Source organism: Doryrhamphus excisus, chromosome 6 (genome assembly GCF_030265055.1).
Source record: "Doryrhamphus excisus isolate RoL2022-K1 chromosome 6, RoL_Dexc_1.0, whole genome shotgun sequence".
In the NCBI taxonomy this organism is placed as follows: Eukaryota; Metazoa; Chordata; class Actinopteri; order Syngnathiformes; family Syngnathidae; genus Doryrhamphus; species Doryrhamphus excisus.
Window position 1 is genome coordinate 22,299,138 of NC_080471.1, and position 26,855 is coordinate 22,325,992.

General features: G+C 40.2%; 1 protein-coding gene across 1 annotated transcript in view; it reads left to right on the forward strand.

Annotated features, from left to right (window-relative positions):
- Positions 1 to 2,304: 2,304 nt before the first annotated feature.
- Positions 2,305 to 26,855, forward strand: part of ldlrad3 (low density lipoprotein receptor class A domain containing 3) — a 60,743-nt gene continuing 36,192 nt past the window's right edge. The window contains exons 1-2 of the mRNA XM_058076016.1: positions 2,305 to 2,689; positions 18,082 to 18,228. Of these exons, the coding sequence (XP_057931999.1) occupies positions 2,647 to 2,689; positions 18,082 to 18,228 (190 nt within the window). The 5' untranslated portion in view covers positions 2,305 to 2,646. The remainder of the gene's footprint in view (positions 2,690 to 18,081; positions 18,229 to 26,855) is intronic.

The window sequence follows — 26,855 nt, forward strand, 5'->3', positions numbered from 1 at the left end:
GTAACTACTCTAAATGTATGTGCCTTAGTTCTTCAGTAACTACTGTATTTTTGTGTACCTCAATGTAAAGTGAAACCTAAACCCATTTCACTTTGTTTTCACGTGAAACTATATTTATTTTCTGAAAAATGTGTTTTGTGTTAACATTTGGGTGTGTCAGGATTTGATTTTTTAACGTTTGGAACAGATTAATAACGAAAACCGAGGTTTTGCTGTACTGTATTTGTGACCCCTGTTCCACATTTGAAATCGGTCCATTTTTTTTCCCACAACCTTCCCTTCCTTATTTTTACTTGACAGTTGTACCGAGTTGATTTTATTTGAGGATTTGTGCTGACGAGCCTCGTCTCTCCCGTCGTTAGCTGCGGCAGTCATTAAAATATTCATATCTGCCAACTGCAGACTTTTGAAGAGTGGTTACAGACCACACTTTCACAGCTATCAGTACTCATCATAATCTACTGAAATTCATGAGGCCCTTCGGGCAACAATATCGGCGATAGAAGGATAGAACGCCCCGCAGATAACCTTTCACGCCAGATGGATTGTTTCACGTATTAAAAACCTTACAGATCACCTGTATCCTCGTGTGTCCATCTGCATTGCAAGGTTAACACACAGAAGCAATCAAGTGTTTTGGTTGTTTTTTGACATAGATGAAAAAGATCCGAGTGACCCGCCATGGCTGTCCCAGGGACTTTGAGACCGCATGAACCTGGCGTGATAAAGCAGTGCTAAAGGAATAAAGTGAGCTGGAGGAGTCTGATATTGGGTCTATGCCTCCAGGTGAGCATGTTATCAAATGGAGCCGTTTGTTTGAAGCCAGGCTGCAGGCTCGCTCACAGCTGTGGCTCAGTGATAAAGAGGAAAGCTTTAATAACGCGAGACCCCTGTCTTCCCGGCGCACCTCCAGTTTCTCTGTGGGTCGCCGCAACTTGAGCTGCCACGGGGCCACACACCAACCACAACATGAGGCAACATCTAACCAGCGTTGTAGAACTGCACTGCATCATTGGTGTCGCACCAAGGGGGACACAGGGATACCATGTATACATAGTAATCTGTCAGCTGCCAGCGCTGACTCTGCAGTTTTCACCTGAGAAACAAAGCAGAGTTTTATTTGCATTACACTGAAATTGGGAATTGTTGTGACAGCATATTAGAGCTCAACATGGGCTAAAAATTCTTCTTCTTTTTCAGAACAATTGTCCTTCAAAGGTAGCTTCATGATTCATTTGAGCTGCAAGTGCATTAATATACATTTAACGGACGGGGTTACGAAACCCTGCTTCTTCTCTTCCCAAGTCTTACAGGTCTTAAAGCAGCAAAACAGCCCCATACATCACACTACCACCACCATATTTTACTGTTAATATGATTTTTTTTTACTTTTGCAGATGTAATGGGACATACACCTTCCAAAAAGTTCAACTTTTGTCTCTTCAGACCACAGAGTATTTTCCCAAAGGTCTTGGGCATCATCAGGATGCTTTCTAGCCACCCTTGGTCATCTAGACATTTATGTATGAAAGTCATGGTCAGACCTTAGCTACCCTAAAGAAAAAATTCCATGTATTTGCCACTTGTGGATAATGGCTCTCGCTGTGGTTTGCTGGAGTCCCAAAGATTTCAAAATTTTCAAAACAGCAAATTAGTATTTTTGCATCAGTTATTTCACAATGTGAATTAATAATTACCACTATTCATTTTCTTTCCCCTTTGGATAAAAATATGGTGATGCAAAGAGGGCAAATAAGTTAAAAATAAAAATAATATATATATAAATAATAAATGAAAATAAATAAATAAAATGTATACATTTTAATATAATTTTATTATAATTTATAAATGAATAAAAACGAATAAATAAAAGAATAAATGGTGATGCAAAGAGGGCAAATAAGTTAAAAATAATATATATATATAAATAATAATAATAAATGAACATAAATAAATAAAATGTATACATTTTAATATAATTTAAGTATAATTTAGAAATAAATAAAAAAATATTTTTTTGCATTTAAAAAAAACGTGCACAGGGACTATACAAGGAAGATACAAAAATGCTAGGCGGTGATTGTGGTTATTGAATGCCTTTGTTTGGAGAAGATGAAGCTACTGTTAACAGCACCCAATATTGTTGGAATAGTATAGTCAACATTATGCGTAAAACTAAAAAGATTTGCAAAACACATGTGCTTTCAGTTCATGAAATGTTTTACACATATGCACATGTATAGATATAAACATATAAACTATATACTGTGCAAAGCTGACATCCACACTTTGGGATCCGCTATCCGGGCTGGACGACCTCTGCAGCCGACTTTATGTCTCCGCCTCCGCCTTTCAACAACAACAACAACACAGGAGCGATCTCAGCTTGCCGGCCTCTCTGGTCCCCCGCATTCCCATCCACGTCCAGCCGAGATTCCCAATCTCCGAAAAAAAAACCCGAACTCCATTACCTGAACTCAACACGAACTTCATCAAGAAACGCCAATATGTCCACCTCCACTTTACGGGTGGAAAAGTAGTTCCACTGAAGTCCAACAGGCGGGAGTTAGCTTTGCCGAGGAAGTTTTTTCCACCCCCAATTTTTGGAAGCCGGGGACGCACAGGCCTGGAGGAAAGGACAGTTATATGATGTGGATTTGGTACATTCTACTCGGCTCAAGAACTGTTGGTAAGTTTTGACACGTTGTCTCCGTTTGAACGTAAACTCATCACATGGGCTGGGGGGGAAGCTAAGGGGGATACGTGATGTAGCTCTCCCCCGACTAGCTAGTTGTTGGCGAATAACTTTTGGTTTCCGCGAGATTATGCGCTTTTTTATTAAAATATGTAGTTATTGTTTGCAGAAAGTGGTCAGTATGGATAGTGGGGATGTGTTCACTTTACTTATTAGCGACTAGCGAGAATCATTTTCGACACCCACCCTCCGTGCCGTCCATCCATCATATGTGCTGTTTTCGCCGACGAAGGGTGCTTGTTGACCGGCGATTCACTGACAAAACTGTTCCCCAGTCGAGCCATGGAAGCCGCCAGCCTGGTCCAACCGGAACATAGGTTTATAACAAGGCAGTGGGCACCGTTGTTTTTGTATCGGTTTCCATTCGGGAGCATCAGTCTGTTATATTAATAACGATGATACACCTGTGTTATTTATGGTGCGTTCAAACCAGGGTTGAGCTGGGACATTTTGGTCTTGATGTATATGCAAACAAACAAGCCCTTAATAACAGCACTAGTATATAAAATACTAATATAGTCATCAGGTTTTATTTGATTATTGTACCGTAGTGTTTTCATCATTCCAATTGTATCGTGTGAAACTCTTTTCAGGACAGTAAACCATAAACATTAAATTATGCATATTGTTTAAATTGTTACATCAATATCCTTTATGATGCAAATTGAACTGTGGGCACTAAAAGAGGTGCATGTTAACGCTCAAACTTTGCAGGTGACGTGATTAATTTGTATTATAGGTAAAAAAGATGACAGTGTAAAAAATGTTAAAGTATCCTAACTATTCATTTAACTCAGGGCGCTACTGTACTCGTGCAATCTTACCATTATTGGACACTTTTCACATTTAAATTTCGCTACTTTTGGTCAGTGTGACTGCTCAGATCTATCCTTAAAGCACCATACACTTCGCCTCCTTTGGCCTGATTGGAAGAAGTGGGCCAAGACTTGGCATGATTTCATGGTCATGCATAAGCATCCGAAGAGTTATACTGACTGAAATGCAGTTACTCTTTGCAAGTCCTTAATGATAAACACCATATTCAATAATACCAAAATAAAACAAAAATCAAACCACAGCATGCTTGTTCACCCGTGACTATATTTGTGTGTGCAATAATGACAGCCTCCACCATGAACAAAACAGTCGGAATGACTCAAAGTATGACTGAGAAATGGTAGTTATAAAGCAGAACAGAAGTGATGGAACTAGCAAACGGGCCAGAGCACAAATGCTCATTGTGAGCAAAGGCCAGCGAGGCCAGGAGAGGGAAAGGGAATCGTGGCCAAGTCTAGCACGGTACGTTTGGCTGAGAGTGAGTGTGCCCTCATTTGCCTGTAACATTGTGGAAGGACAAACCTATTATATTTTCGTGTGAAGCTGGAGAAAAGTGAGGAATCAGTAAATGTACTTGACTTTGATCAACACTCAGTGACACTGTTAATAGCCATGTTTACATGAGGAGTTTTTCTCTTTCCGAATGGAATCTTTCCGAATAACCTTTCCGAAAACAATGGTATACATGGAAAGGAATATTCCAATCGCGTGTCTACATGCGGCGCAATAATCAACCAGAATAGTCAATGGGGCATGCCCATTAAAGCATAAACATCGACATCACGTGATACAGACTTCCTCAAGTTTTTCTTTCACTTGTTGGAATAACTCCGTATTGCCAGTTTTTCGTTCGTCCGGCCTTGAAATTTAGTTTGAATCAAAAACAAACTTTCCGCAGCAGTCCAGTGCCGATTGCTCGCCTCCATTTTTTTAAATCGAAGACCGTCTCAAGCTGCGTGTTACGTCATATCTCAGCATTCGCTGAAAGAACGCACCCGGGAACAGGAAAAGATAAAGTTCAATCTTGCTAATATTTTATAATTAAGCTCGGCACATGTTTTATATAGATATGTATTTTCTTTTTTAATAAAACTGGACTTGTGAATGGCGTATAGAAGGGTTTAGATTCTGTTCCACAGATGGCGCTAATGCACACGAAAGCTGCTTGCCAATCGGATTGGGGAACAGAATATTCCACCCCTGTGAATCCGATTATATATTCATTCGGATTGGCACTTTTCTTTTGGAATGAGGTGTATACAAAGGTTAAATTCTTTCTGTTTGAGCAAATAACCTGAATGGAATTGGAATATTTGGGTCCATGTAAACGTGGCTATTGATAAAAATCCAAGGTGCTTATATTTAAGTAGTAGTACTGTAGTTTTTAGGTGGTAAAAATGTCTACATTCATATCTGTACTTACGTATTTAGCATCGACAAAGCTGTGTTCACAAAGCACTGAAAGGCCAGTCCTACAGGAGTGAGGAATGTTGGATGCAACCTCAATCACTTACATGCTACTGTGGTGCTCACCTGGTGGAATAGTTCAGGGGTTTAGTCATGCAACACAGCTCTGCTATCAAAACTGCAAAACCACCATGAGAGCCGACACTTCGGAGCACTACATGAACTCAAGGGAGAAGAAACAATCTTTAGCTTGATTACAGCCTCTTTCCAGTTACTGAGGAGTTCATAACACCGTGTTTTCTTACCAAAGCCGACCATACACTGTATAGTCTTAGCGGTGTTAGTTCTAAATTGTATCTGACATGAGTAAATTGCCTGTGACAGAAAATCAAAGCTTATAACTGAAGTGCTCACACTGAGACGGACTGACTGAGAGTCACGACTCAACTGCTCACATTTGACATTTGTATCATTGTAGTTCCACGTAAATGCTGTGGCTATCGGTAGCTTTGTTGCAAACTGCTGCCGACGGTCAAGAAGAACCAAGAACACGACAAAGTTTCTCCCACTGAATGTGGCCTCAGAATGCTAATGCTCAAAACAACAGAACTTCTCTCAGTAGCTGTGTCTTAATTTTTTCTGGAAAGTCAAAGGACACAATAGCCACGTATACATGGACCCAAATATTCCAATTCCATTTGGGTTATTTGCTCAAACGGAAAGAATCTAACCTTTGTATATACCTCATTCCGAAAGAAAAGTGCCAATCCGAATTGATATATAATCAAATTCCCAGTGGTGGAATATTCCTTTCCCCAATCCGATTGAGGTATCTTGTACCCGCTCAATCGGAAAGTTGTCAGACTGCGTTCTTCTTTGGCGGTTGGCAAGCAGCTTTCGTGTGCATTAGCGCCATCTGTGGAACAGAATCTAAACCCTTCTATACGCCATTCACAAGTCCAGTTTTATTAAAAAAGAAAATACATATCTATATAAAACATGTGTCGAGCTTAATTATAAAATATTAGCAAGATTGAACTTTATATTTTCCTGTCCTGGGTGCGTTCTTTCAGCGAATGCTGAGCTATGACGTAACACGCAGCTCGAGACGTTCTTCGATTTAAAAAAAATGGAGGCGAGCAATCGGCACTGGACTGCTGAGGAAAGTTTGTTTTTGATTCAAACTAAATTCCAAGACCGGACGAACGAAAAACTGGCAATACGGAGTTATTCCAACAAGTGAAAGAAAAACTCGAGGAAGTCGGTATCACGTGATGTTGGTGTTTACGCTTTACTGCGCATGCCCCATTGACTATTCTGGTTGATTATAGCGCCGCATGTAGACACGCGATTGGAATATTCCTTTCCATGTATACCATTGCTTTCGGAAAGGTCATTCGGAAAGAGAAAAACTCATGTAAACGTGGCTACTGGTGCACACACACACACGAAAACCTTAAAAACATACAGTTCATACTCATTGCGCACACACAATAACAGGAAAACAACCTGGAAATTGAAAAATACAGCCTTAACCTTGCTTAACTATGCAACAATACTGTCTTGCCCATCCAAATTTCTGACAAGTCAGGAATTAATTTGAACATTATTTGAGCACCAATCAGGAGTTTTGTTCTTTGTTTTCTTCCATAGACTCACTACACCGCAAACAGATACCTGAACAAACTTGAGATCAAACCCTATTCAACAATAATTAAACTGACTCTCAGTCAGGCTTAAAAGAAGGTTAATTAGCAGTGTATGCCTATGCTAAATATTTGCTAGGTGAAGGGCTCATTTTTGACACAGACTGCCTTAGCATGGCGTTTGCTGCTTTGCCTAGTGTCGAACATGATTGGATGAGACAAGATAAATAGACTGACAAAATACCAATCTGCTTTGCAATTTCTTGATTTATCGTTGGAACAATAAAAATTAAGGTGACAGCACAAAAAAAAAAGTCTATTGCACTCTGTTCGATGTCCATTCAATCCATTCAAGGTGCATTAATCTGTTTCCGTGCTACCTAACCACACACACAGAATATCTGGGTCATTTCTCTCATTGAGAAAAAAAGTTTTTGTGTCATAGTTGGTGCGGTTTGTGTGTCAGAAGTGTGGCTACGCAATCTGAGGCCAGTTGGCCCATTAAATGGCGACTCTGGATTCTTGCATGTCTTTGAAAAAAGATTTTTCACGCTAAGTGCTTGGATCCGCTGTGGTCCAAAATTATTTGTGGCAAACCGCCGCAAATACATTCATATATGGGAAACACTTCAGTCAGCTACGCGTGTTTGTATCAGTGTTTTTCAGCTACTCACAACACTCAAATCCCCCACCAATATCTTATATCTTTAAAACAAGGGAAAACACTCGGGTTTTTGTACTTCAGAAGGACACTGTATTTGACCGCGGTGTTGTTTTTCTGTGCAGAGTGACATCTGGTCAACCTGCTGCCCTGCATCATCGGCAGTCATTGGCTTTGTGGTTGTCTCGCAGACACTATAGCAGACACTTTGCCATTGACAATTTATATTTATACAACATAAAAAGCGCCATCGGCGGTCTGGTGGTTAGTGCGCAGACCTCACAGCTAGGAGACCAGGGTTCGGTCCCCGCCCTCGGCCATCTCTGTGTGGAGTTTGCATGTTCTCCCCGTGCATGCGTGGGTTTTCTCCGGGTACTCCGGTTTCCTCCCACATTCCAAAAACATGCTAGGTTAATTGGCCATTCCAAATTGTCCATAGGTATGAATGCGAGTGTGAATGGTTGTTTGTCTATATGTGCCCTGTGATTGGCTGGCGACCAGTCCAGGGTGTACCCCGCCTCTCGCCCGAAGACAGCTGGGATAGGCTCCAGCACCCCCGCGACCCTCGTGAGGAAAAAGCGGTAGAAAATGAATGAATGAATGAAAAAGCGCCATATAGCAGGATTTCCCAACTGTACAAAATGAAACATGTATTGCCAAGGCATCGACATACTGTAATTAATTAAGGATGAATAAAATGCAGTGCATTATTATTAGTTACACATAAATCAACAATCCCTTTGACAATGCTTGCCAGCTTCATAATCAATAAAAAGCCTTAAAGGCAGCCTCGCCGGTGTCTCGCCATTCCTAAAACATGTCGGTTAATTGGCGACTCCAAATTGTCCATGGTGTACCATGCTGGGATAGGCTCCAGCACACGTGTAACCCTCGTGAGGATAAGCGGTACAAAATAAATTAATGAATGAATATTCAGAAAAATAAATAAACAATGTAAAACTGGGGCGGCACGGCGGTCTGGTGGTTAGTGCGCAGACCTCACAGCTAGGAGACCAGGGTTCAATTCCCACCCTTGGCCATCTCTGTGTGGAGTTTGCATGTTCTCCCCGTGCATGCGTGGGTTTTCTCCGGGTACTCCGGTTTCCTCCCGCATTCCAAAAACATGCTAGGTTAATTGGCCACTCCAAATTGTCCATAGGTATGAATGTGAGTATGAATGGTTGTTTGTCTATATGTGCCCTGTGATTGGCTGGCGACCAGTCCAGGGTGTACCCCGCCTCTCGCCCAAAGACAGCTGGGATAGGCTCCAGCACCCCCTGCGACCCTCGTGAGGAAAAGAAAATGAATGAATGAATGAATGAATGTAAAACTGACAGAATGATCATTATATCGCCACTTTGTCATAATATACAACAAGAAATTGTCTTGGGATGCCACAGTATACTCATTATTTGTTACACCAATACACTTTTTTAATAAGTAATAAAATGCACACATGTGCTAACAGAAAAAACGTGCAGTCAGTATCGGCACATCTATAAAGCTTGTGATAGTCATCATCAGTCAAGCAGGCAAACATCGCATTGTATCTTCATGTCGTTTTCATCTGCACCATGTTCTTTTGGTCCATGGACCCCCATGGACTTTATCTGCTCTAAAGGAACATCATATGTTATGTTAGATTTCTCCTTGACTGACCTCTGTTGGAATCACTAATTTATCACCGTGTGTGCACATATACTTTTTTTTAATGGGCAAGTGTACGCGTTATTTTATACACCAGCTTTCACAATTATACACTTTTGATACTTGCAGTGGAACTAAACCTTTACAGAACATCATATGCATACATAATGCTGACTATATACTCTGGATATGAGAATATTCAATGAAATTTACCCTTTTGGTATATTTAATGGTGTTGCTCAGAGATACTAAAGCATGACAAGTCAGCTTGAGTTCAAGACACTCATCAACCTCTACTGTGGGCCAAATTTGGATTGTTCCCATTACATATCGTTTCTATTGTCCATTCATCCTGTTAGTTTGACTCAATAGTGCATTTTTAATGCATGAAACAGCAATGATAGACTGTGAAGTAACTTTTGTGGCTTAGAATGAACAGGACAATACATGGAAGTACAGTAAACCTCGGATATATCGGAAATTCCCTCACAACGGACAGATAAAAAAGAACCAATTTTTCTGTAATGCATTTCCAATAAAAATTCATTGCATATATCGGATTTTTTATAACGGATTTCGCCTATTTCGGACAAAATCTCCAGTCCCGTTCCAATGCATTTCCATTAAATTTCCATCGCATATATCGGATGGCCGCATCGTGGCGCTCCGATTCGCCGAATCGTGACAGGCCGCTATACGACGTCATTTGCAGCGTTTGCAGCGTTGCCTGCGCGTCCAGGTACATTGGAAACATAGTCAAGGAAGTGCCTTTTTATAATGGATAAAATCCGATTTACGCATATACCGGATATAAATCCGATATATGCGTAAGACGGACATTTTCCGGTATACGCATATAACGGATTTCACTTATATCGGACAAAACCAGTGGGAACAATTGAATCCGATATATCCGAGGTTTACTGTATTAAAATTAGACCCAAACTCAATGAAGTCAGAGAACAGGACTACTCTGAATTTATGTTACAAGACAACACTAATGACTATGTTTAGTCACTGCATAACTGCATGCTTCTCTTATAAGACACGTCAGAGAATATAATAATTCTTATTAACCTCTATGCCAGCTTCATTTAAAGTAGAATTAAGTGCCAAGAAGAAGACTGTCATTGGGGTGTTGCGTTTAAGGACACATTAACTGTTCCCTCAGATCCCTGTTTGACAAGCTCAACAGATTCAAGATGGAATACCCAACGCACGTTGACCTCATTACCCTGACTGTCATTACCAGAAGAACACATTTACCACCTATTACCCACATGACATTTCTCAGCCTATTCGTGTCTTTTACTGTCACATCACTTTGGTTTCTGAGTTGATCTTTAGTGGAATGTCCTTTGTTCCATCATCTGCCTTTACCTTTGTCTACAAAATCATCACTTTGGTTATATACTGTTTAACTACAGGGGAACCTTGGTTAGCATCCGCCTTGGTTAGCATGAAAATTTAGGCCACAATTTTGCTTTGGTTTGCATGCATTTTTTTTATTTAGTGAACAGTAAGGCACGTATTGTAGTATTATTAATACAAGAGATAGCTTCCTTCCTTGTTAGTTAGGCCAAACTATAACTGTAAAACTATAAAACAGTGGCAGCACTGCAAGACAGTGACCTTGAGCAAGTAAACACACATTTTAGTAACCATGGATCAGTGGAACGGGCAACGGCGCGCGTTAGCCATAAAAATGGTCATAGTTTGACAGCTGCACAGAGGGAGTTCCGACGTTTTTACAACTAAGGACTCGACCCAGAACTCCAGATGAGTTAAAGCGGCAAATTCATGATGAATTTCCACAGTATCCCAGCTGAGCTGTTGCAGCGAACCACAAGGAATCTCAACATCGGATTTCAAGAATGCATTTGCAATGAAAATTCCATCATTGTTTCTGGCATGTTTTAAGGTTTCAATTATGAATAAAATATTTCTCTTCCATCACCGTTGGTCTTATTGGATTGTTAAAAAGCCACCCTGTATATGCGCTAACATCATTATGATTTTGAATAGTCTAGCGCTTGCTGTTGTTTTTTTTTCACCCTCATTTCTGTGGCCTGGCTGGTGGCTACACAATTAGGAGTTAATTAATTGCTCTCTCATAGCCGAGAAGACAGACAAAGGCGATGCAGTAGTAATCTCTCACTTTGTGTGGAAATTGATTTTCTTCTATCCTGTCCTCTGATCAATGACTCCCGTTCACCATGATATATATTTTTTAAATTCCTCCACAAAATACAGTGAAAATATAAATCCCATATTCCAGAGCCTGTGATCTGATATGGCAGAAGCAACAATAAATGTTTAGCGGTAAAACATGTGACAACATTTCGGATGGTTAGTGGCTTCCAAGAATAAATTTTACCACAAGTACCAAATTTTGGCAGCTGAGCATCTGATAAATAAATTGGGAACAACTTGGGAGAAAAAAAAAAACATCAAAGTAAAATTTGACCAATCATGGCTACGTATGTTCTAAGCCTCTTGTAAGGATGTTGAAAAATAGCATTTTTTTATGGAATGGAATGGTTGACATAATTCTATAACACCACTACAAGCAGGCCTCTCATATGTGATTCACCATTGTGATCAATATTGCATCATTTAAGTAAATTTTAATGTGATTTTTTAAATTCGTTTTATCTTTCTGCTCAAGCTATTTCCGTCCGAAGAAGCTCTGTCAATAATGTATCTTATTTAAGTCTCAGACATTCAGTCAATCCCAGACATTTTTGATGATGATTGATGATTTACCGACTTTTAAAGGCACATGGAATAGTGTGTTGGAGGGCTATATAGATATACCAAAAGAAACTAATATTAGACTGATGCAACTTTCATCAGAAAAAAAGTTTGTTACCGTTTTTCTGTTCTTTAGGCTGTCGGGAATTCTCCTTTTTTGAGGTATTTAAACGACACTGGTCTGGTCCAAAAGATGGACAAAACCCACCACACATTCAACAGGGGTCCCACAAGACCTAAAGAAAGCAAAAAATCCCACTTTTGTGATGGTTCGATTTTCGCCTGTTTCTTAGGTCCACGGCTATCGCAAATTCTCATTTTTTCCGAGGTATTTAAACAATACTTTTCTGGTCCGGGAGCTGAACAAAACCCACCACATATTCATCAGGGGTCCCACAGGACCTAAAGAAAGCAAAAAATCCCACTTTTGTGATGGTTTGATTTTCGCCCGTTTTTTAGGTCCACGGCTATCGCAAATTCTCATTTTTTTTTGGAGGTATTTAAACAATACTTTTCTGGTCCGGGAGCTGAACAAAACCCACCACACATTCATCAGGGGTGTCACAGGACCTAAAGAAAGCAAAAAATCCCACTTTTGTGATGGTTCGATTTTCGCCCGTTTTTAAGGTCCACGGCTATCGCAAATTCTCATTTTTTTGAGATGTTTAAACAATACTTTTATGGACCGGGAGCTGGACAAAACCCACCACACATTCATCAGGGGTCCCAGAGGACCTAAAGAAAGCAAAAAATCCCACTTTTGTGATGGTTCGATTTCGCTAATTTTTTAGGTCCACAGCTATCGCAAATTCTCATTTTTTTCGAGGTGTTTAAACAATACTTTTCTGGTCTGGGAGCTGGATAAAACCCACCACACATTCATTGGGGGTCCCACAGGACTTAAAGAAAGCAAAAAATCCCACTTTTGTGATGGTTCGATTTTCGCCCGTTTTTTAGGTCCACGGCTATCGCAAATTCTAATTTTTTCGAGGTATTTAAACAATACTTTTCTGGTCCGGGAGCTGGACAAAACCCACTACACATTCATTAGGGGTCCAGTGGGACCTCAAGAACGCCAAAAATCCCACTTTTCTGATGGTTCGATTTTCGCCCGTTTTTAAGGTCCACGGCTATCGCAAATTCTCATTTTTTTGAGATGTTTAAACAATACTTTTATGGACCAGGAGCTGGACAAAACCCACCACACATTCATCAGGGGTCCCAGAGGACCTAAAGAAAGCAAAAAATCCCACTTTTGTGATGGTTCGATTTTCGCTCATTTTTTAGGTCCACAGCTATCGCAAATTCTCATTTTTTTCGAGGTGTTTAAACAATACTTTTCTGGACTGGGAGCTGAACAAAACCCACCACACATTCATCAGGGGTCCCAGCAGGACCTAAAGAAGGCAAAAAATCCCACTTTTGTGATGGTTCGATTTTCGCCCGTTTTTAAGGTCCACGGCTATCGCAAATTCTCATTTTTTTTAGATGTTTAAACAATACTTTTCTGGTCCAGGAGCTGGACAAAACCCACCACACATTCATCAGGAGTCCCAGAGGACCTAAAGCAAGCAAAAAATCCCACTTTTGTGATGGTTCGATTTTTGCCCGTTTTTTAGGTCCACAGCTATAGCAAATTCTCTTTTTTTTCGAGGTGTTTAAACATTACTTTTCTGGTCGGGGAGCTGGACAAAACCCACCACACATTTATCAGGGGTCCCACAGAACCTAAAGAAAGCAAAAAATCCCACTTTTGTGATGGTTCGATTTTCGCCCGTTTTTTAGGTCCACGGCTATTGCAAATTCTCATTTTTTTCGAGGTGTTTAAACAATACTTTTCTGGTCCGGGAGCTGGACAAAACCCACCAAACATTCATCAGGGGTCCCAGTAGGACCTAAAGAAGGCAAAAAAAAAATCCAAGGCCATACATTCAATATTTTGCCCTTACAATGTATCTAGCTTGTACTTACGAAGTGTTTTAATTAGTGTTATCAGAAGCATGGAGAAAACACACAAGTTGCAGAATAGTATATTAAGCTAGTCCTGCTGCAAACAGATAATTACATACCCTCTATTTCTTTATTAGGTACAAGGAAATGGCTGAGAAAGGCTTGAGTAAATTATATTAGTTGGTTTGCTTTCGGTTTGCATTCAAGAGTGTCTTCAAAATCTAAGGCCCATTAACAACACACTTGTTCTGTTGCTACTATATGTGTATACTATATGTGTATGCTGCGGCTTGTGTGCGTATGTCACGTGTCTTTAATTGGCAGAGACCACTTTACACTTCTGCTTACTTTAATATATGCTTCAGTGAGCATAAGAAAAAGGACGGAGAATCGTTTCCCTGTTTCTGGGAAGCGCTTCTCTATTCGTGCACACACACACATTCACACAGTAACACACAGGCATCGAGACAGCCATATCACCTCCTGCTGCTCCACGTAGCTTGATTATGTAGCCAGACCATTACGAGGACTGCATAATTCAAATGTACGCTCCTGTGAAGACTATTTCTCATTGTTCAAAGATAGGTCTTAAAGATGGGTTCCACTTTCAAGTTTTACCTTCAAATGTAATTCCACTCAAGTCATTGGAAACTCTTTCACGTAGTAATAGTGATAGTAGTTTATAATTGGGGGTGTGACAAGATCAAAACTTCATGAGAAAAAAAAACCGTCTTCTGAGTATAGTGCAGCCAGAAGTCAAATAGACTGAGTAATGGCATCATGACTGATAATGCATGTAATATGGAAGTGGATGCACGCAAGACAGGGTTGGAACTGCAAATTAAATGGTTTGTGCACACTACAAACCTTGCAACCCAAACTGCATTCAGTGATCTCGGCGTCATCCGTTTGCTCTTGACGTGTTCCTGCTTGTTTTTATAGGGGTTCAGTAACTACTGCGGTAGTTAGATAACCTTTGTTATGGTTATGGTCGAGTAGTTAGCGCGCAGACCTCACAGCTAGAAGACCTAGGTTCAATTCCACCCTCGGCCATGTCTGTGTGGAGTTTGCATGTTCTCCCCGTGCATGCGTGGGTTTTCTCCGGGTACTCCGGTTTCCTCCCACATTCCAAAAACATGCTAGGTTAATTAGCGACTCCAAATTGTCCATAGGTATGAATGTGAGTGTGAATGGTTGTTTGTCTATATGTGCCCTGTGATTGGCTGGTGACCAGTCCAAGGGTGTACCCCGCCTCTTGCCCGAAGACACATATAGGCAAACAATCATTCACACTCACATTCATAACTATGGACAATTTGGAGTCGCCAATTAACCTAGCATGTTTTTGGAATGTGGGAGGAAACCCACGCATGCACGGGGAGAACATGCAAACTCCACACAGAGATTTCCGAGGGTGCAATTGAACCCAGGTCTCCTAGCTGTGAGGTTTGCACGCTAACCACACGACCGCCGTGCAGCCCTTTTTCCAATCCTGAAAAATGTAATTAAATTATTTACCAGTGCTGGATTCTAATGTTTAATTTAAACCATTTAAACCACTGCATGAGTTGAAGTCTGATGTCTCACCATGAAACAGAGTCTCCTAAGTCATCTACCGGGGTTAGGTCTTGACAAAAGTATTTCTGTCTGATGAAGGCCCTCTTAGTTACAAAGGTCGGACGCTTTCTCTGTGATTCGTAGGATTCACAGAGGGTCGGATTTGTGTGATATTAAATTGCAAAGCTTTTGAGTTTATGTCATGGGTGGTGGGCAGAGCTTAGTGACAAAAGATTTGTGTTTGCTGTCATGCTATAATGGCTCTCAGGCTGATCTTTTATTGCGTCCCCTGCGGTAAAAAAAAAAATAAAAACCCTTCAGAGTTTGCATAGAGCCCATGTTATTACAAATACATTTTGGCTCAGTAAGGCTGTCCCGTGGCTGCGACAAGATAGCCAAGACCCACAAAGGCCTTGCGGGCTTCAAATGTGCTATTATCATTTCTATTTTCGCAGACGAAGAGTGTGAGCACAAATGTGTTTGTTGATATTTACCCTGCCCTGTTCCCCCCTGCCCCCGATCCCTCCAAAGTTGCACCCAGCAATACCTGGCATATCGCCTCATATCTGTCAGGCATCTGTTGTTGACAGCGAATGTGCATAATGGCGTGTGCTTTACCCAAAAAGCATGTCCAAGGGTACAGCTTTAGATGGCATCCATTGTATAACACACCTCATACATAGAAGAGATCCGTGTTGACAACTGAGTGACATGGTTGCTATATTTAGCAAGTAAGGGTGTGCATTTAAGTGTGCGTCATGCATTTATTTGGCAATTAAATACAAGCGATCAACAAAGGTCATTTGCAGAGCAATAAATGCAAGTGAGCTCCACATCCATAACTCCACGCAAAGCATATACAAAGCTGTAAAAACCCCTAAATAAAGAAACCCAGTCCTTGACCAACAGTTTCAATATTTGGTCAAGGAATGCGGCCACTTAGTCACAGTCTGTAGACCTGCATTTTAATGACTGAAATCAGAGGATATTTATATTTTTGAATCAAAATACCAAAATAGTGTGAGTTAATTGAATAATCGATTAATTATAAGGAGTGTTAACGGACCATCACAGCACAGACAATTATGACAATTCATTGATCTGTACCTTTTGAAGGTTTGGATTGGTTTGGTTTAGTTTTCACAACCCTACTATAGTCTTATATAAACTACTATAGAAAAACTCATATTCAAATGAATGACAAACAAAAGTAATATTATTTTTTTGTATTTCCTGTAGCCTCTTTTACACAGCGACAGTCAATAGTAGTCGGAATATATTATATGTGTTTTTTCACATAGAACTCAGCCATAACTGTTTGGACTTTCACACAAAGACACCAAAAACCCATAACTAATTCTATAGATGCATGATAATGTCCACATGACGTATAAAATACAGTTCTTGCCCAGACAATTGCTTTCAACACAACCGGGTGAGACAAGTGAGTCCTGGTGTTACATCATTGGCAGCTTCCCGCTATTGTATTTTCTATTCTTAACCGTGACAGCCTTTGACAGCCGTGATAGTACCACCCGAAGCTGAAAAATGACCAGGTCTTTCTGATTTGTGTCTGCGCCATTTACACACACCAGAACCACATGCAAAGACATGCCTTTAAATTCAGTGTATCATATGTCTCAATGTGATGGCGCTACGACACATAAATATAATACCCGTCAATTCATAATAATCATTGTGGAGTATTGCGGTCAAGGTTGACACACCGACTTTCAAATTAGTCCATTAGAAGTGTTACTCTTGTTGTAGAAGAAAAGCTTACTGTTGCACCTTTCCGCAGTTGGAGTTAGTTATGTCAGTAGGTCACTAATAGCTTTAAGGTGCAAACCTCTTGGCAGCCGGCACAGCTCCTGAGTCTTTCAAGTGCAATGAAGCCGGGCAGCAGAACAACCAATTTTCAGTAGTGCAGCATAATACTACGTATCTCCTGGTCAGTGCCACACTCGTTATTGCTCACCTGATGGTGTCAGACCTCGGCTATGAGGCTATGCTTCACATTTATGCCCATTAAGCACAGTGTAAGTAGAAATGGGGCCAGACAGCTTTAGGTCATGTCCTGTGTTTACTGGCAACCTTTATTTATGCAACTATGCTTACTGCATTATTAAATGCCTTATTGACATGTCTCATTTATTTAGTGTCTGTATGCTTTCTTTCTTTCTACAGCCAAACTCAAAAACAATAACATCTTATGATTTGGTACTTTTTGGTAATGGTTTTATTTCATTTGAACATGCATCAGATTACAATTGAGTGCATCCCATAATCAGTTCACAGTTCCACATGTCCAAAAGGAGTAGGAAGAAGCAAAGCTTATTAAATCTTACCCCTCCATCTGGTACTTTTACAATCAGTAACTGTTACATTTGTTCACTTCCTGCTTTCCATAATACAGTTTAGTTTTTTTTTGTTTTTTTTAATAATGCACCTCGTACCAAAGTTTATTTTATTTTATTTTATTTTATTTTATTTTATTTTATTTTATTTTATTTTATTTTATTTTATTTTATTTTATTTTATTTTATTTTATTTTATTTTATTTTATTTTATATATAGCACATCATGACTGGTTCAAGACTCTTCATCCTTGTATTTAGCAAACATCAACTGCTTGTACCTTATGTTGTATATTTGTAATATGAGGTTTCCAGCTCATATTTAAATCTGAAGGAAGTTATTTTAGAATACTTGTACAGAACGGTGATAAATAACAATATTTTATCCCGACAACAAAATTGTATATCACATAACTGAACATACCAGTTCAATTTCTTTGTGGATTTAGATTGTAATGTTCCGTCCTGTCTCTTACTCTTAGTTTCTTGTTGTCTGCTTTTCGCTGTCAGAGAGCCAGCTGCTCCCAGGGAATAACTTCACCACAGAGTGCAACATCCCTGGAAACTTCATGTGCGGAGATGGAAAGTGTGTCCCAGGAGGGTGGCAGTGTGACGGATTGCCTGATTGCTTTGACAAGAGTGACGAAAAAGGCTGCCGTAAGTCCAGTTTAATTTATCCTATTTTTTCAATACTTGCCCTAAAAAAGTCTGTGTCCTACAATGTTTTGACTGACTTCAATATTTGAACACAGCCAACCTTCCACCACCTCACCATTTACCCGTATGACCTTGTACAACAGGGGTCGGACCTTTTTGGCTAAGACACATATTTTAAAATGCAATATTTTGCTGTATATTCTGTTCTTCTGCATAGTTCAGCTATGAAATGTCCATTCCTAATACTAAATATTAGTACACAAATACTTACAGTGAATTCCTACAGTTCCTTTCATGTTGCCATTTTGCCGCCGCCTGGACTGGTTTTCGCTTGGAAGAACATACAGTTGATTGTATATTCGTTTTAATTTGACTAAATGACAATATGTGTTGGGTCTACTGGAACTGTGCAGTGCATTCAATGTTTGTGAGATTCTCCCGACTGGGTTTATTAGATTGGCTTTAATTAAAAACTGTACTGCTGCACTGTACTGGTTTGAATATAATTAATAGATCATTAATACACCAGCATGCAAAAGCAGTCAGTAATTTCTGGCTATTCTTATTCTTGGCTATATTTAAAAATATATATATATATATATATTTATTTCCTCTGTTGTAAGTGATGACAAAAATCTGAAATGTTGATACTAATAACAAATAACAACACAAAGATTTGCCTTTTAAATATAGTAAACTTATAACATTTTTAGCCTGTTTATGAACCAAACACACTGTGTACCTTATATCATCAACAAGTATCAGAGATAATTCTTAATTCAAATTTTAATTAGTCAATCAGGTGTTGGACTGGAGCCCTTTATCCTAATTATTCTTCTAGAGAATTAATGCTTCCATCTTGGTGAGACTAGTTTGGGAACGGTACTAACCTGTTCCAACATGACTTTCCACCAGTGCACAAACCAAGATCCATCAAGGCGCGTAGATGAGACGTGAGATTACCTTGACCTCAATTCCAAAACCTCTGGGATGAACGAGAACAGCGTTGATAAGCCATCTCTCAGATTTTAACATTATTGACCTCAGACCTTCTCAACTCATGGAGTGAGAAGTCTGGTAAAAAGGCTGAGAAAGTGCTGGTATAGCTACCAAGGTGGGGCCAACTATGTTTAAATCCATTTTCAATTCTTCACTCAAATGTGTCCTGCTCACCTTTCATATAGGAACATATAGATTAGATTTCCATTCGGAAATGCTACCTCTCCATCAAATGGTGTACGTTTTTTTTAATAACTCTCCGAAAGCTCGGTGATTTTTCCAACCAGCATTTTACTGGCATACTGCTGTGTACCAGGATCACCCATACATCATGTTATCAAGTTCATTCTCATAGAATGTAAGCTAAGCATCAATTGGTACAATTTACAGCATCTTTTCACAAAGATCAAAAGGACCGCTCACTTCTCTGTGTCCCAAATGACAGCTAAGGAGAGACAAAATAGATTCTGACAGAGGAGTGAAGAAATAAAGCTGACTGAGCCTACTGGGCCTCCAAGCCAGGATTAGCCTTGTTGCCCCTGTCTGGGCAGGGCATAAGAAGGTAAGAGCGGAGAAATGTAAAGCATAGGCTAGAAGGGTGACTGGGCATGATGCATAATGCAATGGGAGAAGAATCAAAAATGTGACAAAAATGCTGTTGATGGATGGTTACGGAAAATTTTGTCTGTAGTACTGAGCACAGATTTGCGGGAAATCAATGTGTATAGTGTATATTGTATTGCAGCACTTTGCAGTGGTTATGCAGAGAGATTGATAAATAGATTTTGACAGCTATCCTATTAGTTTTCCTACCAACTTACACCCACACATGCACCACAGCCTCAAGCCCACCTACAGTTGCACCAAAACACACATCTTATTGGTTAGGTATGATTACTTGCAAACGCCTACATGTAGATGGGCAAAGGGCACATTTCAAGTAAATTAATACTTCCTAAAAATGAATGGTAATATTCATTCATTCATTTTCTACCGCTTTTCCTCACGAGGAACGCCAGATATGAACCTTAGCATGTATCACAATATGACTATATAATTAAATTAATATAAAGTCTTGTATGAAAAGCTACAAACCTTAACCTGTATCATTACAAATAATTAAAGTCAAAGTAAACTAAGCCATGGCACATATAGACAAACAACCATTCACACTCACATTCATACCTATGGACAATTTGGAGTCGCCAATTAACCTAGCATTTTTTGGGAATGTGGGAGGAAATCGGAGTACCCGGCGAAAAATTCATCACACAGCAACTTAGCACTCAAATGGTACATGTAAACCTAGTAAATATACAAACATACACCAATACGAGGGCGGCACGGCGGTCTGGTGGTTAGTGCGCAGACCTCACAGCTAGGAGACCAGGGTTCGGTCCCCGCCCTCGGCCATCTCTGTGTGGAGTTTGCATTCTCCCCGTTCATGCGTGGGTTTTCTCCGGGTACTCCGGTTTCCCCCCACATTCCAAAAACATGCTAGGTTAATTGGCCACTCCAAATTGTCCATAGGTATGAATGCGAGTGTGAATGGTTGTTTGTCTATATGTGCCCTGTGATTGGCTGGCGACCAGTCCAGGGTCGCCTCTCGCCCGAAGACAGCTGGGATAGGCTCCAGCACCCCCGCGACCCTCGTGAGGAAAAAGCGGTAGAAAATGAATGAATGAATGAATGACACCAATACGAGTGTAAAATGCACGCATGCACGAGGAGAACATGTAAACTCCACACAGAGATAGCCGAGGGTGGAATTGAACCCTGGTCTCCTCGCTGTGAGTTCTGCACGCTAAACACTCGACCGCCGTGCCGCCCTGAATGGTAATATTGGTGATTAATTTTTTATTATTTGATGCATTGTTTATTGATTACAGTACATTGGTTACACAGCATTACATTACTGCTATACAGAATATAGCCTTGACAAGGGGCGCATTTTATGTTTGTGTTTGTTCATTCCGACTCCACCAAAATGCCCCATGAGATGGAAATCTGTTGAATTCTTATAAATAGCAAAACATTGCTCTGCAGAAGTGGTTGGAATACAGTAACTAAGACTCCTGAGACTAATTTTGATAAAAGCAAAGGTTGTGATTTAGATTTTATGGCACATACTTGCCCACAGGGTCATTAATGTTAGGAATGTACTGAATCTGATATGATACACACTGACCAAACAACAACAGAAACCATAATCTTAGCAAAAGCCATGTACAGAAAAAGATTAAATTTTTTAATATATTCTTTTTCTGGTTTGTTATGTGTAGGTGTTTCATACTGCCAGGCTGCAGATTGTTGTTAACACAGCACATTGCACCCAAGGGTTGTGTTTGACAAGGGACTGCTCAAAAAAGGGAAAAAAAGAAGTTATACACAATGTAAACAAGGATGGCAGTCAAAATAAGATAAGCATGCGCGCTAAACACTCCTCCACCGTGCGGCCGGGTGCTGATCAATGATTGGTAATACCCTCTCCATCGCTGCCCCCACCCTCTGGAACTCTTTGCCCCATTCACTCCGTGCTTGCCCTGACCTTCCCAGTTCCAAAAAACAAGTTTTGTGCCCCGCCCCGCTTTTTGTCACGTTTTAACTGTGTATTAACTAATTAATGTTGTATTTTAATGTGTCTTTTACTCAGTTTACTTGCTTTTATTCAACTCTATTCTTCTGTAAAGTGTCTTTGAGTATTTTGAAAAGCGCTATACAAATAAAATGTATTATTATTATTATTATTTATACCTACTACTAGGAAACCAAATATTGTTGTCTGCCCCCCCACAACCTATATACTGTAGTGTCCTTCCTCTCACATCCAACCCCAACATTATTTATACAGTAAACCTCGGATATATCGGACTCGGATATATCGGAAATTCGCTCACAACGGACAGATAAAAAAGAACCAATTTTTCTGTAATGCATTTCCAATAAAAATTCATTACATATATTGGATTTTTTATAACGGATTTCGCCTATTTCGGACAAAATCTCCAGTCCCGTTCCAATGCATTTCCATTAAATTTCCCTCGCATATATCGGATGGCCGCATCGTGGCGCTCCGATTCGCCGAATCGTGACAGGCCGCTATACGACGTCATTTGCAGCGTTTGCAGCGTTGCCTGCGCGTCCAGGTACATTGGAAACATAGTCAAGGAAGTGCCTTTTTATAACGGATAAAATCCGATTTACGCATATACCGGATATAAATCCGATATATGCGTAAAACGGACATTTTCCGGTATACGCATATAACGGATTTCGCTTATATCGGACAAAACCAGTGGGAACAATTGAATCCGATATATCCGAGGTTTACTGTATTAATATTTGGGGAAATTCAGATTGTCTAAAAGGAAAGATGATTGGACGATTGATGTATTCAGGCTTTGATTCCCGACTTGACTCCTCATCCTGAAATAATAGTTTCAGATATTTAAGAAATCAGTTGGTTTTCTAATACTGCTCATAGAGAGTGCTCAGTGTGTGGTTATTAATAAAGGTCCAAGTGCCACTGTTACCATGCCTCTTTAAGAACACATGGACAAGATATTGTATTGTATTGTATTGTAAGTCATGGGTAAGACTTTGGTCAGAAAATACTTTCTCGCTAACATTCTGACTCAAAGTGTTCAGCGAAGTTGGCGAAGCCTTTGAAATCTTGTTTTATTCAAACTCTGTGCTCTCCTTGTTCACTCGCCGCTCTTTTCTTTTTGTGTAAGTCTCCTCAGTCCTTTCTTAGCATGCCTCTTCCCTCCCTTTATCAATCATGCATGCCCACCACAACCAGGCCTTCCTCCGCCAAACAAGTTATTCTTCTCTCTGGGGAGGCGAGGAGAGAAAGAGGAGAAGAAGCGTATCGAGGTGCATATTGGGGAAGAGCAAAACACACTATCTACAAATATGCCGGCAGATTCCACCTGACGTGAATTCTGAAGCATATAGGATGAAAAAACACAGAAGAGGAGACAAAAAAGTAATGTTCTGGTTTCGCTTCATGTCAGAATGAGTCACTGCTCTCACTGGCCTAGATTTGAACTGTCTCTTCTTTTGCCCATATAAGGAAACCTGATTAAACACATAACATTTTGTTTGGTGGATTTTCTTAACTGTTGTTATTTTTGAGGCAGAAATAATTTATTTGATTGAATGGGGATGTGAAAGTTATGCTGGAAATATATACAAAATATACTACAAAAAATAACTGGAAATAACTCCAAAAGCAATCTTCATTCGCTAAATGTACTGCAAAAAAAGGTCAGTAAGGATAATTCATAATGGCGCCTACGGAGAACATACTAACTCATTATTTCTAAAATCACAAATACATCTTCAAACAGCTAAAATAATGCATATGGCTAAAAACAACCAATTACCTAAAAATGTCATCCAATACTTCTCTACCAGAAAGGAGAAATATGATCTCATGGAAGAACTACATTTGAAACACTTCTATGCTAGGACTATGTTAAAAAGCCATAGCATTTCAGTATGTGGAATCAAACTATGGAATGGATTGAGTAAGGAAATCAAACAATGCACAACGATGAGCCAATTCAAGAAACAATACAAGCAGTTGATGTTTGCTAAATACAAGGATGAAGAGTCTTGAACCAGTCATGATGTGCTATATATATCACTATATTGACACGCACTATGGTACCCATTATGTCATTGTATGCTCATATCACCTCGTACTTCGGTACGAGGTACATTATTTAAAAAAAAAAACAAAAAAACAAAAAAAAAACCTTAAACTGAATTATGGAAAGCAGGAAGTGAACAAATGTAACAGAGTACCAGATGGAGGGGTAGGATTTAATAAGCTTTGCTTCTTCCTACTCCTTTTGGACATGTGGAACTGTGAACTGATTATGGGATGCACTCAATTGTAATCTGATGCATGTTCAAATGAATTAAAACCATTACCATTACCATATACAGTATATAGTATTATACAGTATATTTTCACTATTTGCTGTTTTTCTCCCTTTTTCGGTGGGAACTGACATTTTTCTGAAACGTACATATGTTCGACTGATCAAAGATGCGTGTCAAAGCTTTCTTTTGGCATGTTCCATGTTTTTATACAATATTCTGCGTGCCTCAAAATCATCTAAAATGGCATGTACACGACACATTTATAATGAAGCACAGTAATAACAGAAGAAAGTAAACTAGGCATGTATTCGATGTATGCTGTTCTGCAAGCATGCCCGTATTTGAATGCTAAATGTGGGTGTGAAGTAAAACGGGACACCTTCACAGGATTAACAAATGAAAGTTAATATAATTGTGTTTTGCCATGTCCTCAACAATTAACCTGCTTGCCGTAATTATATTTGTTCTAAATCGTCTCCAAATGCAAGCTCCGTCCTGTTGTCTGGCTGGTCTCTCTCGCCCACAAATTTCCCCTTCATGAGTTTGCCCTTCATGCGACTTTTGAGTTAATTGGCAACACAAACACAGGGTCAGATAAATCTTGCCAGCAGCAGAAGTGGTAATGAGGATGCAGATGAGACAGAAAGTGGATGAGGGATCTCTCAGAAAAATCAGTCGGCGGTCGATGTATTTTATAGAATGAAAGTCAGATAAAACATGTAAAACTTTATATGAATGAAAATTCTTTTTTTCTCACTATTATTTTTGAAACAGCTCCAAGAGTGTGTTTCCTTCTTCGACTCGGATAGGCATGCTATACCATACCTAATGAGCTTTGGGTGGTTAAGGTTGTGCTGTCCAGGTAAACAAAGGCTTCCCAGAGTACATACACACATATTGGACACAAGCCCGGCTCCCTTCCTTTTTCTACGGATTACTTTTCATCCTGAAGACAGGCGCTCCGAACCCCTTTGGTTGCTGTGATTATCCCTCCTGTGTTGCCAAATATAATTGCTGCTACTTGAAAGAACTAAAACTCGGCACACTACATTGTTGTTTACTGAAAATATTTTGCCCCCTGGCATTTGAGATGCTACTATTTCAACATACAGTATGAAGCAGCTTCTCCGTGGAGTTAAAAATCATGCCAAAACCTCACAAGCACACAAAACATGTTTTACTTTCACCCAATGATTCACAAAAAAACAAACAAATGCATTGTGTTTTGCAAATAAGAAACATATCAATCAAACAAGTCACTTCCTGCTTCAGAAACAAATAGCATATTTTCATTCATTCATTCATTTTCTACCGCTTTTTCCTCACGAGGGTCGCAGGGGTGCTGGAGCCTATCCCAGCCGTCTTTGGGCGAGAGGCGGGGTACACCCTGGACTGGTCGCCAGCCAATCACAGGGCACATATAGTCAAACAACCATTCACACTCACATTCATACCTATGGACAATTTGGAGTCGCTAATTAACCTAGCATGTTTTTGGAATGTGGGAGGAAACCAGAGTACCCGGAGAAAACCCACGCATGCACGGAGAAAACATGCAAACTCCACACAGAGATGCCCGAGGGTGGAATTGAACCCTGAATCCTCTCTGTGAGGTCTGCGCGCTAACCACTTTACCACCATGCCGCCCGCATATTTTATCATTAATTCATTCATTTTCTAGCGCTTTTCCTCACGAGGGTCGCGGGTGTGCTGGAGCCTATCCCAGCTGTTTTCGGCTGGTGGCCAGCCAATCACAGGGCACATATAGACAAACAACCATTCACACTCACATTCATACCTATGGACAATTTGGAGTGGTCAATTAACCTAGCATGTTTTTGGAATGTGGGAGGAAACCCACGCATGCACGGGGAGAACATGCAAACTCCACACAGAGATGCCGAGGGTGGAATTGAACCCTGGTCTTCTAGCTGTGAGGTCTGCGCGCTAACCACTCGACCACCGTGCCGCCAATAGCATATTTTATCAATTACAAAAAATATCTTTGAGGGTAAAAAAAAAATGTCCTGGCAGCCTTAAATTGAATCAAAAGTGCTGCCTTATTTTGGGTTTGAACCCAGCTTCTTCCATCCACGGGGATGGAAGAAGCTGGGTTCAAACCCAAAATAAGGCAGCACTTTTGATTCAAGGTCACAATTGCTGTTGTGACCTTGGGCGGACACTTCACCCACTTTTTCTCCAGTGCAGCCCAAACTGGTGTATAAATGTAGACAAATGTTTGTTGGTGGGGGTCAGAGAGGCTTTTGGAAGATTGGCAACCACAGTCTAACCCCGGGCAGCTGTGGCTACGAGCATAGTTTATCACCACCAGCGTGTGGCTGGGGAGAGAATGAATGATGCAGTGTAATCAGTGTAAAGCACTTTGGGTGTATAGAAGGGTGCTATGTACGGTAAGCATAGGCAATTATTATTTGTTTGTTTTTTTCCTCTCATCATTGTTGCAGTGCTGTGCTATTATCCGCTTCCCTTGTCAACGAAGTGCAGCATAACAAAACAGCTAAAAAATCAGCTAAAGATTTAACTAATCTCCATAGCTCTGCAGTTGTTTGAAGCTTTGCAGGGCTTAATTATTGACCACTGACACCCGTGCAAAACTGTGCCAAGACCACATTTTCAAGATGGAAATGGATGATTTCATTTGGTCCGCACCCAAGTTTGGTCATTGCGTCCCCCGCCTGACCAAATGAACTCTACCAATGTGAAAAACGAGCTGG